General features: G+C 51.8%; 2 protein-coding genes across 4 annotated transcripts in view; one reads left to right on the top strand and one right to left on the bottom strand.

The window, feature by feature from the left end:
- The window catches only part of SGF29 (SAGA complex associated factor 29), a 35,329-nt gene extending 23,902 nt beyond the window's left edge, over positions 1–11,427 (top strand). For 2 of the 3 annotated variants that reach the window (XM_084773898.1, XM_084773900.1), the window contains exons 3-11: positions 5–80; positions 3,936–4,008; positions 7,204–7,260; positions 9,245–9,309; positions 10,148–10,277; positions 10,344–10,490; positions 10,680–10,715; positions 10,806–10,968; positions 11,219–11,427. In XM_084773898.1, the coding sequence (XP_084630024.1) occupies positions 5–80; positions 3,936–4,008; positions 7,204–7,260; positions 9,245–9,309; positions 10,148–10,277; positions 10,344–10,490; positions 10,680–10,715; positions 10,806–10,968; positions 11,219–11,335 (864 nt within the window). In that variant the 3' untranslated portion in view covers positions 11,336–11,427. The remainder of the gene's footprint in view (positions 1–4; positions 81–3,935; positions 4,009–7,203; positions 7,261–9,244; positions 9,310–10,147; positions 10,278–10,343; positions 10,491–10,679; positions 10,716–10,805; positions 10,969–11,218) is intronic. The other variant, XM_084773899.1, reaches the window with a different exon arrangement.
- Positions 11,428–11,515: 88 nt separating this feature from the next.
- Positions 11,516–15,378, bottom strand: LOC311592963 (sulfotransferase 1A1). Its single transcript, XM_084773901.1, has 8 exons — positions 15,231–15,378; positions 14,408–14,563; positions 13,854–13,979; positions 13,670–13,767; positions 12,895–13,021; positions 12,707–12,801; positions 12,052–12,232; positions 11,516–11,903 (listed from the first exon to the last, which is right to left on the bottom strand). Exons 2-8 carry the CDS (start codon positions 14,553–14,555, stop codon positions 11,791–11,793), a joined length of 888 nt encoding a protein of 295 aa, XP_084630027.1. The 5' UTR covers positions 14,556–14,563; positions 15,231–15,378; the 3' UTR covers positions 11,516–11,790.
- Between the last annotated feature and the right edge of the window lie 183 nt (positions 15,379–15,561).

The following is a 15,561-nucleotide window of genomic DNA, read 5'->3' as shown; positions in this document are numbered from 1 at the left end:
ACAGGAAGAGCGTTCGAGAAGTGAGCACAACTTGGTGAACATCCAGAAAACCCACGAGCGAATGCAGACAGAGAACAAGAGTGAGTACTAAAGAGCAAGGGATGGAGGTGGGAAGGGGCCGAGACAGGGACATGGCCTTACGTGTCTTCAAAAGCCATTGTGTTGTATCTGCATATTCCCAGGGTGCTCTGTAGAGACTTTGTTTCTTTTGGCTAAACGACCTAAAGTGATAAGAGCTGATGACAGAATGCCTTGCGCCAAAGGGCCTGAGTCCCTCAGCTCAGGACTGGAAAGGCAGTCTTGTATGCAGGAAAGCTCATCCTTACCTTAGAGCTGATGGGCACAGGGATTTTCTGGAGCAGAGCTCCCTGTGGCCTCTGTATATACCCCAGGCAGGCCACCCCTGTGCCTGATGTATATACCCCAAGGCAGGCCACCCCTGTGCCTGATGTATATACCCCAGGCAGGCCACCCCTGTGCCTGATGTATATACCCCAGGCAGGCCACCCCTGTGCCTGATGTATATACCCCAAGGCAGGCCACCCCTGTGCCTGATGTATATGCCCCCAGGCAGGCCACCCCTGTGCCTGATGTATATACCCCCAGGCAGGTCACCCCTGTGCCTGATGTATATACCCCAGGCAGGCCACCCCTGTGCCTGATGTATATACCCCAGGCAGGCCACCCCTGTGCCTGATGTATATACCCCAGGCAGGCCACCCCTGTGCCTGATGTATATACCCCAAGGCAGGCCACCCCTGTGCCTGATGTATATACCCCAGGCAGGCCACCCCTGTGCCTGATGTATATACCCCAGGCAGGCCACCCCTGTGCCTGATGTATATACCCCAGGCAGGCCACCCCTGTGCCTGATGTATATACCCCAGGCAGGCCACCCCTGTGCCTGATGTATATACCCCAAGGCAGGCCACCCCTGTGCCTGATGTATATACCCCAAGGCAGGCCACCCCTGTGCCTGATGTATATACCCCAAGGCAGGCCACCCCTGTGCCTGATGTATATACCCCAAGGCAGGCCACCCCTGTGCCTGATGTATATACCCCCAGGCAGGTCATCCCTGTGCCTGATGTATATGCCCCAGGCAGGTCACCCCTGTGCCTGATGTATATACCCCAAGGCAGGCCACCCCTGTGCCTGATGTATATACCCCCAGGCAGGTCATCCCTGTGCCTGATGTATATGCCCCAGGCAGGTCACCCCTGTGCCTGATGTATATACCCCCAGGTGGGTCACCCCTGTGCCTGATGTATATGCCCCAGGAAGGCCACTCCTGTGCCTGATGTATATGCCCCAGGCAGGTCACCCCTGTGCCTGATGTATATACCCCAAGGCAGGTCACCCCTGTGCCTGATGTATATACCCCAAGGCAGGCCACCCCTGTGCCTGATGTATATGCCCCCAGGCAGGTCACCCCTGTGCCTGATGTATATGCCCCCAGGCAGGTCACCCCTGTGCCTGATGTATATACCCCAAGGCAGGCCACCCCTGTGCCTGATGTATATGCCCCCAGGCAGGCCACCCCTGTGCCTGATGTATATGCCCCCAGGCAGGTCACCCCTGTGCCTGATGTATATGCCCCCAGGCAGGCCACCCCTGTGCCTGATGTATATGCCCCAGGCAGGTCATCCCTGTGCCTGATGTATATGCCCCAAGCAGGTCACCCCTGTGCCTGATGTATATACCCCAGGCAGGTCACCCCTGTGCCTGATGTATATACCCCAAGGCAGGTCACCCCTGTGCCTGATGTATATACCCCAAGGCAGGCCACCCCTGTGCCTGATGTATATGCCCCAGGCAGGCCACCCCTGTGCCTGATGTATATACCCCAAGGCAGGTCATCCCTGTGCCTGATGTATATACCCCAGGCAGGCCACCCCTGTGCCTGATGTATATACCCCAAGGCAGGCCACCCCTGTGCCTGATGTATATACCCCAAGGCAGGCCACCCCTGTGCCTGATGTATATGCCCCAGGCAGGCCACCCCTGTGCCTGATGTATATACCCCAAGGCAGGCCACCCCTGTGCCTGATGTATATACCCCCAGGCAGGTCACCCCTGTGCCTGATGTATATACCCCCAGGCAGGCCACCCCTGTGCCTGATGTATATACCCCAAGGCAGGTCATCCCTGTGCCTGATGTATATACCCCAGGCAGGTCACCCCTGTGCCTGATGTATATACCCCCAGGCAGGCCACCCCTGTGCCTGATGTATATACCCCCAGGCAGGCCACCCCTGTGCCTGATGTATATACCCCCAGGCAGGTCACCCCTGTGCCTGATGTATATACCTCAAGGCAGGTCATCCCTGTGCCTGATGTATATACCCCAGGCAGGCCACCCCTGTGCCTGATGTATATACCCCCAGGCAGGCCACCCCTGTGCCTGATGTATATACCCCAAGGCAGGCCACCCCTGTGCCTGATGTATATACCCCCAGGCAGGCCACCCCTGTGCCTGATGTATATGCCCCAAGGCAGGCCACCCCTGTGCCTGATGTATATGCCCCAAGGCAGGCCACCCCTGTGCCTGATGTATATACCCCAAGGCAGGCCACCCCTGTGCCTGATGTATATACCCCCAGGCAGGCCACCCCTGTGCCTGATGTATATACCCCCAGGCAGGTCACCCCTGTGCCTGATGTATATACCCCCAGGCAGGTCACCCCTGTGCCTGATGTATATACCCCCAGGCAGGTCAGCCCTGTGCCTGATGTATATACCCCCAGGCAGATCACCCCTGTGCCTGATGTATATACCCCCAGGCAGGTCACCCCTGTGCCTGATGTATATACCCCCAGGCAGGTCAGCCCTGTGCCTGATGTATATGCCCCCAGGCAGATCACCCCTGTGCCTGATGTATATGCCCCAAGGCAGGCCACCCCTGTGCCTGATGTATATACCCCAAGGCAGGCCACCCCTGTGCCTGATGTATATACCCCCAGGCAGGTCACCCCTGTGCCTGATGTATATACCCCCAGGCAGGCCACCCCTGTGCCTGATGTATATACCCCAAGGCAGGCCACCCCTGTGCCTGATGTATATACCCCCAGGCAGGTCACCCCTGTGCCTGATGTATATACCCCCAGGCAGGTCACCCCTGTGCCTGATGTATATGCCCCCAGGCAGGCCACCCCTGTGCCTGATGTATATGCCCCAGGCAGGCCACCCCTGTGCCTGATATATATGCCCCAAGGCAGGCCACCCCTGTGGCCTGATGTATATACCCCCAGGCAGGTCATCCCTGTGCCTGATGTATATACCCCAAGGCAGGCCACCCCTGTGGCCTGATGTATATACCCCAAGGCAGGTCACCCCTGTGCCTGATGCTTTCAAACTTGGTAGCTTTAGACACTGCCTACTTCTTGGTTCTTGTGTACCTGCCATGGCATAGGCAGGTGACAGGTGACAATGTGTTCTTCAAGAATAATGGTAGTGGCTTCACCATATGGAAATGTGACCATGTTAAACAGGGAACACTTTTTAAATGTATGTTGAGCGGGGTACACATGTATGTGTCTGCAGAGGCCAACCTCATGTTTTGTTCCTCAAGCACAGTGCACTTTTTTGTTTGCTTGTTTGTTTTGAGGCATAGTCCACTATGTAGCCCTGCCTGTCCTAGAACTCACTGTGTAGGCTAGGCTGGCCTTGGACTTACAACTACCCACCTGCCTATGCAAGTGCTTGAGATTAAAGCACACCTGACTTTCGGTTGCTTGGGTGATAGACTTTGGTTCCTGGTACTTGCAAGGCAAGTACTTTCCATACTAAGCCATCGACCTCCTAAAGTTGACCTCACAAAGTCAAGAATCCAGGCCCTGACCTACAGGCCTCTTCAGGCTGACTCTGGTGTCCTAGAATCAGGGGCACATCTGCCATCTCCTCCTGCTCATACCTCCGCATCCTTGTGTTTGTAGTTTCTCCGTATTACCGGACAAAGCTGCGTGGCCTCTACACAACTGCCAAGGCCGATGCGGAGGCCGAGTGCAAGTGAGTACCACCCATGGGGTGCTGCTGCTCGTTCCCGACCTCCAGGGCTGGACCAGCGATGCTCAGGGACCACAGCCCCAGCTTGCCTTCTGTCTGTGGAGAGGGTCTTGCTCAGCCTGCCTACTGCTTGAACCCAAGCTCTCCCTTTATTACCCGTTCTTCCCCTTTCACCTGTTGCTTTGTAGATGGCAGTAAAGCAGTGTCACGCCCCTGCATACTGTTTCCTAGTCATATGACCTGGCAGTCAATTCAGTCAAACCTCTGTTGCCTTGTCATTAAAATCAAGATAACAGCTCTCTACTGGGTTGTGAACATACAGTGGGATTATCTTGTGAGGTTGCCCCCTCCTGTGCCATGGAAATCCGCTGACTGGAAGGCTGTATTGGTAACAGGGACCACTGTGTGGCATTGCCCTGTTCCTGGTACCATTCCATGTGTTTCTTTTCTTTTCTTTTTTTTTTATTAATGGTTTTCCGAGACAGGGTTTCTCTACATGGCCTTGGCTGTCCTGGGCTCACTTTGTTGACCAAGCTGGCCTCCAACTCAGCAGTCCACTTGCCTCTGCCTCCCAAGTGCTGGGATTAAAGGAATGGGCCACCACACCCGGCTCCACGTAGTTTCTTTTTTTCTTTTGCTGTGGGGGGTGTTCAAGACATGGTTTCTCTGTGTAGCCTTGGCCGGCTCTCCACATAGTTTCTTTTTCTTTTTTAATTTTATGTGCATTGGTGGTTTGCCTACATGTATGTCTGTGTGAGGGTATCTGATCTTGGAGTTACAGACAGTTATGAGCTGCCATGTGGGTGCTGGGAATTGAACCTGGGTCCTTTGGAAGAGCAGTCAGTACTCTTAACCACTGAGCCATCTCTCCAGCCCTCCACATAATTTCTTGAGTTCAAAAATTTTTGACACTGTATAGTCCTGGTTAACCTGTAACTCACCATGCAGACCAGGCTGGTCTCCAACTCACAGAGATTGGCCTCCTTTTGCCTCCCTAGTGCTGGAATTAAAGGTGTGCACCACCATGCCTGGTCCAAATACTTAATCAAATTATTTGCTTCACTTGATCCACAAAGCACTCCTTTGTTATAGTTTATAGTAATATCCCAGTTTACTGTCAAGGAAACTGAATCATAGAGGAATTGTATCTGCCAAAACTTAGAAAATGAGAAGCCGGGCGTCTACGGCAGAAGTCCACAGCACTCCGCTAGGTGCTGCACAGGGCCTCTCTACAGCACCCGCCTTTTTGTTTGTTTTTCAAGACAGGATTTCTCTGTGTAGCCTTGGCTATTCTGGGCTGGCTTTGTAGACCAGGCTGGCCTCAAACTCATAGAGATCCTCCTGCCTCTGCCTCCCTGAGTGCTGGGATGACAGGCATACGCCGCCACCACCCTGGTTAGCCTGATGTTTTTAATAATGACTTTGCGTGTTGAGGGCCCCTAACCGTGCCAGCTGTCAGATAAGGATGAGAGTAGCCTACTTGGCTCAGGAAAGGGGAGGGTAGTTCATCAGGGTGTGCCACAGACCTCACTCTCGAGGCCTTGGGGTACCAATAAAGCCTACAGCTGCAAAAATAGGGGGGACAGTATTCAAGGCTAGTTAGAAGCCAAACCCAAGATGGTAATGGAGCTGTGGGACAGTGGCAGGATAGGGAGCAAACACCGGCTCAAGAGCAGCGGGTTTGAGGTGCATTAGGGAGCTAGCTTGTAGAAGGGAAGATCAAGGTAGCTAAGTTCGGTAGCACACAGCTATAATCCCAGTACTTGGGAGGCAGAGGTAGGAGGATCAATGTGAGTTCGAGGCCAGCATGGTCTACAAAGCAACAGTTTTAGTTTAGATGGAGGGCATCTGGCATGTGAGCTCAGGGCACAGGAGGGAAGAGTGGGCCGTCCTGCAGAGGGGAGACAAAACAAGTTCTTATGAATGTCTAGCCCCTCGCCCACTCCCCTGGGCTAGAGGAGCTTGCATGAGTCAGGCACCTGTTTGCTTTCCTGGGGTTTCTGTTTTTCCTTCTGTAGTGCTAAGGATGAGACCCAGCACCTTGAGCATCCTGGGCAAGCTCTGTACCAGAGTTACACCCCAACTCTTCATTCGAGAGTAAAGCAAACTGCCCCTTCCTCTCCTGACCGCTGGCAGAGCAGAGTCTCAGAAACGGTAGCTGGCATGACCTACCCAGCATTCAGCTGCTTAGTAAACACGGCCTATGTTATAGTCATTTTGCAAATTCAGGCTTTTAGACTCTTAAACAATATAGTCAACCTATAAACACCCACAGACCTTCCCAGCCCAGCAGCTGCGAGAGAGAAAGCAAACAAGAAAGATGAAGCTACCTGGTCCCACCACTCAGGGTACTCTCCATCTTGGTCAGACAAGCCCATGCCACTGGCTGTTACTGAACTCACCTGGGTAATATGTAATCAGCACCATACTGTTTCTTATACATCATATAACTTTTTAAATTTTATTATATATCATATAAATTAAGACATGGTTATAAAACTTGATAGTCTCCAAATTGAGACATCAGTTCAGATATAAAACTGTGACCCAAAGAACATAGCCTATTGCATCATGAGACTGGCAGGCCCTGTTCTAGTGCAGATGGCCATTGCTCAAGCGTCTTGTCTCCAGTCTTTGATCTGGACCAGTTTTCAGTCTCCCTTATCACTTTATGACTTGTACATTAGTTCCTCGATAGTAGTCCCTCCCAAGGGCGTGTTTACTGCTTCCTGGCTTCCACATTCAGGTGGTGGTAACACAGTAAGTAGAGTTTTCTACTAAAAGGCACAAAATACCCCTGCCAAGTGTGGAGGCAACCACCTTTAATTCCAGCACTCCATAGGCAGAGCCAGCCAGATCTCTGAGTTCGAGGCCAGTTGGTCTACAAAGTGTAGTCCAGGACAGCCAAGGTTACACAGAGAGACCCTGTCTCAAAAAACAAAAACAAAAAAGGCACAAGATACTATTGTCTCCTTGCTTGATATGGGATCTCCTAGGGTTTTGTTTTGTTTTGTTTTTTGTTTGTTTGTTTGTTTCCCATTGTATAATTAACAAATGCCTTGCTGGGAAATGCTCTGTGACCATTTTGACTATCCCGTTTCACATAAGCTACCAGTTCCTGTATCCCTTTATGCTTTCTTCCTGAAGCATCGGGCTGGGTCCTTGGTGGCGTCTCTTGTTTCTTTTGTTGTCATGTAGACTGCAACTTTGGACCTATGACATAAAGCTACATTCTGCAAGCAGGCCCACGGCAATGTAAGCCTTTCACAGTACTTTGGCTTCCTGACTCTTCTTTGCTTTTTGGGGGTGCCTCACTGTCCAAGTTCCAGCATTCCCAAGCTAAAGCTTTGCTAAGAGTTTGTGGAAACAGAATAAAATGACCCACAGTGGAGTTGTCCCTGCTGACTGAAGTTGCCTTCTCTGAGAGATTTCGCAAGATCTGAGATAAGGACCCTGCTGAGGAGCTGTGTGATGGTGGTGACTGCTGGCTTCCTGCCCCCTGGAGCCCTGTAAAGCCTGCAGGTCCAGGCTTCAGGGCCACCCGGAGTGGGAATGGGTTCAGTCTTAGAGGAGTGAGTCCCTGTAACCTGGGGCTGTTCTGAGCTGGACTGGTCCCTCTAGGCCCCTGGGTTCCGCTGCTCCTCTGCTGCCTGGAATTTCACTGTGTTATTTTATTCCTTACTGTATTGAAATTCCCAAGAGAAGCAACTTAATGGACAAAGCATTTGTTTTGGCTTTGTGCTTTGAGAGGGCTGTCTGTCATGGAAAGGGAAGCCCAGCAGGAGGGGCAGGAGGCTGCTGGCTACATTACTTTGCACTCAGGAAGCAGAACGCTCAAGCCAGAACCTGTAAGGTCTGCACCTCACCAGCCCACCTCTTTTAAAAAGGCCCTATACCTTGTAAAGGATCCACAGTCTGCACAGAAACTCCAGCCAAGGACCACCTGCTCAGACACTTGAGCCTGTTAGGGACGCGGCATACTCAAACCAGCCCTTCTGTTCTTGTCATCTGAGGACGGGGTCAGAGCGTGGGCAGGATGTCTGCAGAACTGGAGAGAGCAGTATCAGCGACCATGCCAACTGCTATTTATGCTTTTACTATTGAAAAACAGGGTTGGGGATACTGCTCGGTGAGTATCACAGGGCACTGTCGCAAACTGAGATGTGTCGGCACTCACTGTAGCCTCTTACACAGTAAAGACAGTCTGTGAGCATGAGACATGTAAGGTAACTGCCAGTGTCACGGCTATTTTTTTTAAAGATTTATTTATTATTATGTATACAGTGCTCTGCCTGCATGTACACCAGCAGGCAAGAGGAGGGCATCATATCACATTGTAGATGGTTGTGAGCTACCATGTGATTGCTGGGAATTGAACTCAGGACCTTTGGAAGAGCAGGCAGTGCTCTTAACCACTGAGCCATCTCTCCAGCCCTGTCTCAGGTATTTTTTAAAAGTATAATTTAGTAAATTTCTAAACCAGTGGCATAGTCATTACTATAACCAAGTGTGGGTGAGTGTATATGACTATATTTTCCCTTCTTGTGTGTGGCTGTCACTGCAGAGCACGTAACGTGTTAGACTACCACATTAAGTTGGCAGTGGTGTCATGAGACAGTAAAGTTTTATCTTCATTGTAGTCCTGTGAAGCTACTGTCACACGATTGTGACATGTGCAGACCTGTTGACTGAGATACTTGGAGTAGTACCCACTTCTAATTAAGGGTCTGTAGTTTCTTTTCTCTTTATTTTTTATTAATATTTTATGTGTGCATATGGTGATATGTTTATGCCATATGAACATATATTTGTGTAGGCCTCAGGCATGTTGTGAGTGTAGAGGCCAGAGGTTGACATTGGACATTTTCCTTGATAATTGTCCACCTAAGTTTTTGAGACAGGGTCTCTCACTGAACCTGGAACCCATTGATTTGCTAGGCTTTGTGTCCAGTGAGCACCAAGGGCCCAACTGCCTCTACAGTGCTGGGATTACAGGCACAACCACGCTGTCTGGCTTTCACAGGGTGTTGGGAATCTAACTCAGATCCTCAGGTTTGCACAACAGTCACTTGACTCATCTCATAGTGTAGTCGCTCCTTTTGTGTTGCAAGCAAGGTTTCACTCTAGCCTGGGCAGAATTCATTTACCTCACTGTGTAGCTAAAATGGCATCAAACTTACCACAGGGTTGTGGATGCTGAGCGCCTCACCCAGCATTCTTTTCTCCCTTCCCTGCCTAGCATCCTCCGCAAAGCACTGGATAAGATAGCTGAGATCAAGTCTCTGTTGGAAGAGAGGCGGATTGGTGAGTGGGAGAAAATTCAGGTCATTTCTTGAGCAGGCAAAGTTGGGGCTTAGGGGACAGCAGTCATGGTCCTGGGCAGGGGAGCATGGGACACAGTTGGTGGAGTCACCCCACAGAGTTGTCTGAAGCATAGTTTGCCTGGGTCTCTGTCCCACCCCTTGTACTGCCCTTGCTCGTCCTGGCCAGGAATGGTCATCTCTCTCCTTCCTACACTGCTTTCTCTATGACATGCTGTGGTGACAATCCGTCCCCCTGTGTACCCCCATGCCAGTCATGCGTTTGAAGCTGGCTTCACCCCCTGCCTTCGCCCCTCGCCTTCTAGATATTCTCTGGTGCCGTTGCCTTGGCTTCCTGACCCCTGTCTTGCCCTAGGAGCAGCTCTTTGACCTTAGTGGTTGTGGTACCATTCTTGTTTGTTTTCAGTTGAAGGGTATGATGAGCAGTGGCTGAGGAGGCCACAGCCTACACTTTGGCTGAGATTACATACACTAGTAGAAAGGAGATACATGTAGGTGTATTGTTCCAGGAATTTTCATTGACCCACCACATTTACATGTCCAGCCACCCCGTCAGCAAACAGGATGTAGCCTGCATCCCGGAAGCCTTCCTGTGTGCCTTTTTAGTCCCTCTCTAGGAAGGTGCCCACTGTCCTGACATCTTAGCCATTTGCGAGTTAGACCTCTCAGTTCCTTCAACCTCAGACATCTGTGAGGAGGGATATGCATGATTTTGGAGGGGGGGACCCTGGTAGAAAGTGCTCCAGCTCAGAGCCGTTTCTTTGGTGTGACTGGGTCAGACACCATCCACAGGGCCTCAGAGGTTCACTTGCTTCCTACAGCGGCCAAGATCGCAGGTCTCTACAATGACTCGGAGCCCCCACGGAAGACCATGCGCAGAGGGGTGCTGATGACACTGCTGCAGCAGTCAGCCATGACCTTACCCCTCTGGATCGGGAAACCTGGTGACAAGTGAGGGCGGGAACTAGCCAGAGAGGGCTGGTGTCAGGGGTCCAGGCTAACAGGCTTTCTCTACAGGCCCCCACCCCTCTGTGGAGCCATTCCAGCCTCAGGGGACTATGTGGCCAAACCTGGAGACAAGGTGGCTGCTAGAGTGAAGGCTGTGGAAGGGGACGAGCAGTGGATCCTAGCTGAAGTAGTCAGTTACAGCCATGCCACCAACAAGTGAGTGTGTGCCTGACTTTCATTCTCACCACACCAACTTCTGTAGCGTGGGAGGAAAACTTCCCCCAGAGGGTGATGGGTAGTGCTCCCTCAAGCTTCTTCACCCAGTTTTCATCCTCTCTCTTCCTGGGTCCCGGATACAAACTGTGCCCTTTGTCCCAGCACTGTTTCCCTTTTGTTTGCCCACAGGTATGAGGTAGACGACATTGATGAAGAAGGCAAAGAGTGAGTGTCCAGGTGGGGAACAGGGGAGTCACCAGGCTTCTGGAGAAGCCTCCCTCGTCATGGCCTGTATTGTGGTCCTCCTCCCCCCAGGAGACACACCCTGAGCCGCCGGCGCATCATCCCACTACCACAGTGGAAAGCTAACCCTGAGACAGACCCTGAGGCCTTGTTCCAGAAGGAGCAGCTGGTGCTGGCCCTATATCCCCAGACCACCTGCTTCTACCGCGCCCTGATCCATACCCCCCCACAGCGGGTAAGGAGCCACCGTGGAAGGCCTTTGATCACACCAGACCCTTAAGGGTTGGTCCTGTCGTTCTTTAGGGTACCTGTCGTTTACTTTCTTGTCTTTCATCCCCTAAGCATAGGCTTCTATGGTAGTGTCAGACCTCTCCAGAGTAGAGAAGAAAGCCAGAGAGGTGGGGAGAAGCATCTAGGGCTCAGGGCAAGGAGAGGCTCCCCTGGCCTAGCAGCATCTTGACCAGGCCTTCCTGTGTGTTCTGCAGCCTCAGGATGACTACTCCGTGCTGTTTGAAGACACCTCCTATGCAGATGGCTACTCCCCTCCCCTCAATGTGGCCCAGAGGTACGTGGTGGCTTGTAAGGAGCCCAAGAAAAAGTGAAGTGGGCTGGCAGGCTTGAGTCTGCACTGCCACCCTCATGGGAGAAGGCAACAAAGGAGTTCCTGTGATCAAATAAACACTCTTCCCTCTCATGTGTCTCTTGGGCCTCACTACGTCAGACCTCTTGCCCTCCTTTATCAGGCACGTGGGACGGATGGCTGCAGGAGGGAGGAGGCCCAGTCAGCCCTCAGTGGCTTTTATTCTTTCAGGTAAAATACAGTTTCTCTTCTGCTTTTGCGTGTTTGTACTTGGCTTCTTCTTCAGCGAGAGGATCTACTGCTTTCCTGAGACATGTTGATAAACCCTCTGCCTTCACTGCATCCCCAACCCCGTTCATTCCCTTAGCCCAGATTTCCTCTAGGCATGCATCAGTCTGTGGGTTGAACACATCACACTTTACTCTTCAGGTCATGGTTGTGTCAGCTCGCCTTGGTTCCCAGCAGAGCCATATCCACTCACAGTTCAAAACGGAACTTGAGGGCGCAGCCTGTCATGGTCTTAGCATAGTGGGCGTCAAAGCGCTCATTCTGGGCTACAGTGAAGGTGTTTTTCCAGTCCCCAGTGATACCTGGAGACAGGGAGAGAGAGGGGGAGACAGAGGGAGAGAGACTATAGAGTCACCGCCACAGGAGAGGATCCATGTGACTGCAGATCGTTGGCTGCATCCAGCCTCCCTTCTGCAAACACTCCAAATGCCCATCCAGGCTACTACCCACCTTTCCTCATAAAGGGAGAAACATCATGGTCCATGATATCAACGGGGATGGTGGTGTAGTTGGCCATGGGGTTTTCCTTCATTTTCTTGAAGGATGTATTGTGAACAATGAAATCCACGGTTTCCTCAGGAAGAGAACGCCCCAAAAATTCTAGGATCTTCTTGATTTCCTTTTTGGGGTTCTGGAGTCGGGAGAGGATCTGTTTAGATGCTCATTGGTATAAGGTTGGAGGGTCACCCTCAGGGAGCAGCAGGTCACTTTGACCAAGGAATTCTCAGACCTGGTGCCTTGAACTTTAACCCTCTTTCCCTGGGACAAAATAGGTAGCTTCCTACTTTACAAACTTGGCTTGAATGACCTCTGCGGGGTCCTTCTGGGAGAAAGAGGGACAGATGTTGGTCCCTGGTGCCCAGGCTTGGTACCCCTGGAGCGTGAAGAATCAAGAGCAGCAAGCTACCAGATCAAAAATGGCACATGACTGACACCTACTCCAAGACAAGGGCGGTGCTGTGGTCCTGAGCCCAGAGGTAGGATGGGAAGTGCTGGTCTGGAGTGGGGCTGAGATAGGATGTGACACAGGGGGCCAGGGCAGGGCCAGGTGGGGTTCCTGGCCGACAGGTGTGACATGGGAGGAGGTAGTCGCAGGCAGTCTCACCTCCTTTATGTCTTCATAGAAGAGATAGAGGACAGGGTGAGTGTGCTGCAGCTCCCACCACTCCTTCACGTGCTGGTACCATGACCCATAGGACACTGCGGAAGAGGACAGGGCAGGGACACAGGTATTGCTAGCTCCAGCCGTGCCTCTCAGGTATAGCCCCCTCCTTGCCACAGACTCAGACCCACCTTTCCCATCCATGAAGTTCTCCAGGAAGCTGTCCCAGGTGCCTGGATCAGGGTGCAACTTGGCCATGTTGTAGAAGTTATAATAGGAAACGGCCACATCCTTTGCGTTTCGGGCAATGTAGATCACCTGCAGGGGCAGATTCCCCGATCTGGTTCCCCTCCTGCTTTCCTGTCACCTTTCATGGGACCAGGTGAGGTTGTGGAACCTTCTAGCTCTTGGCAGATCCCAGCACTTTTGGGATGGCAGGAGAGATAATAGGACTGGATGTTGGCGTACTCATGGTATGGGTGTCACTGACCTAAGATTACACCTTCTCTGATGCCAAAGTCCTGGCTGTTTCGTTGACTGTTTTATCTGCCTTTTATCGTCAGCATACCCACATGGCAAGTCAAGAATCCCCCAGTTCCTTCACCTGCGTCCTGTGAGCACCTGGACTCTGTGTCTCTAGTTTACATCAAAGATTTCCATTTTCCTTGTCATGTGAGCCCTGCCACAGTGACAGACAATCAAGTTCCGTCCATATAAGATGAAACAGGCCTTGAGTTGCCCCACAATCCCCAGCGAAATAAACCAAAGCTAGTATGACCCCAGGGACCCCTTGCCTCATCTCATCCCCTCCCTTTTTCCCTCCCCGTTTTTCCCTCTGTCTTTTTGAGACATGGTCTTGAACTTGCTGTGTAGCAAAGGCTGGCCCTAAAGTCCTGATCCTTCTGTCTCTACTTCCCAAATGCTGGAAGGTACCACTATAACTGGGTTTTCGCTGTTTGTTTTTACCTTGACCTTCTGATCCAGCAGACTCTGAGGGAGTAAGGACAGGGGCAGATGTGTCTTAAGGAGCCGTGGGGCTGGGGTCTCTTCCAAAGTTTCGAGACCTACAGTTGAGCAGAGAACTTCCTTAAGCTGGGTCCTACTTCTGCTTATCCCCACTTGTCTCCAGCACCCCAGTCCGCGCACACACCTGAGGGAACCCCTGGGCATATGAACTCAAGGAAGGGTACCCGGGTATAGATGGGGGCCCGGCGACACTTTTCTAGCTTGCAGTCCTGATAGATCATGTCCAGGATCTCACTCATCCAGGTAGTGCCTGGAAAGGAAGGAACAAGAGGTAGCAGGGCTCAATCTGCATTTGCTTGCCAGGGTGTGTGTGTGTGCGCGCGCGCGCGCGCGCGCGCGTGTGTGTGTGTGTGTGTGTGTGTGTGTGTGTGTGTGTGTGTGTAAAGAAAGGGACAAGAGGTAGCAGGGCTCAGTCTGTATTTGCTTGCCAGAGTGTGTGTGTGTGTGTGTGTGTGTGTGTGTGTGTGTGTGTGTGTGTGTGTAAAGGAAGGGATAAGAGGTAGCAGGGCTCAGTCTGCATCTGCTTGCCAGGGTGTGTGTGTGTGTGTGTGTGTGTGTGTGTGTGTGTGTGTGTGTGTAAAGGAAGGGACAAGAGGTAGCGGGGCTCAGTCTGCATCTGCTTACCAGGGTGTGTGTGTGTGTGTGTGTGTGTGTGTAGGGGGGTGAACCCCTGCTCACCAGACTTCGGGTACGTGCTGATAAGCAAGTCATCAGGCCGGACTGTGAGGTTCTGCAGTGGTCCAATAGCCTCTGCAAAGTGTTTGAGGAGTGGGACGCCTTTCACATACTTGAGTGGTGGACGAGAGGTATCCTCAGCCAGCGCCATGTTGCTGCCTTGAGAACAGAGTAAAACCCACTTTTCTAGGAAGCGCATAATACCATGTACTGAATTCTCGCTTTAAGATTGGGATCAGGACCCTTTGGCAGATCTCACTAGAGTAGGAGGTAGATCTGGGATCAAAGGCAAGTCTAACTCCAGCAAAGGTCACTACTGTGCCCATACCTCTGCTCACCTGTAGAGCGTCCCATGTCCCTAGTGCCCAAGCATGGAAGCAGTCAGAGGGAGAACCAATACAGTGTCGGATGGTTTTTGGTCTATGCCAGCTGTGTCTCTCTTACTGCTTCCTGGTGCAACTGTCAACCCATGGCCTGTGGTGGCCTCTCCCACTCTTCCCCTTTCTTGGGCTTCCTGTTACCTTCAGAAATGTCCCAGACCATCTAGACCTGATAGCTTGTTCTCCTCTGAGACAAACATAACCAGGTTAGCTATTAAGCTTGTTGCAGGATGAGGAGAGACTTTCTTAAAATAAAAAGGATTCTAAAGCCAGCCAGATGGGAGAGAAGTCAGACAAGCTACAGTTGTTCTGCTGAGGTAGGGTGTGCATGGGGAAAGAACAGAGAGGCTAAATGCCCCGGCAGGAGTCAACTAGACTGACTAATCAAAGCGTAGGACTGTCTGCCCCCAGAAGAACACTGGCAGCAGTGCCTGGGCAGGACTCACCTGATGCTGAGGCTCCGAGCCTTGCCTCCCCGGTGCTCAGTGGTAGAGATCTTTGTGTGGGTGTTGCAATGCGAAGAATGTAGAATTGGTTTTTCAGCTGAAGATTTTGTAGGTCCCAAGTGGGAGGAGTGGAAACAGTGCTAGGACTGGCTGTTCTCCAAAAAAAAGAAAAAAAGGGGGTGGAGAGAGGGCGGGCCACTGTTTCCTCTACTATGGACTGTGGCTGTAGCCTCTAGAAAAAAGGCAAACAAAGCAACTAGTCAGATAGTTAGTTGGCTTTATTTTGCACTGTTTCTGGCTCCTTCCTTGCTCACCTAAGCTTCAGGGTAGA

Source organism: Acomys minous (genome assembly GCF_964271855.1).
Source record: "Acomys minous genome assembly, chromosome: 2".
Lineage (NCBI taxonomy): Eukaryota > Metazoa > Chordata > Mammalia > Rodentia > Muridae > Acomys > Acomys minous.
This window is presented reverse-complemented; position numbering and strand designations above follow the sequence as displayed.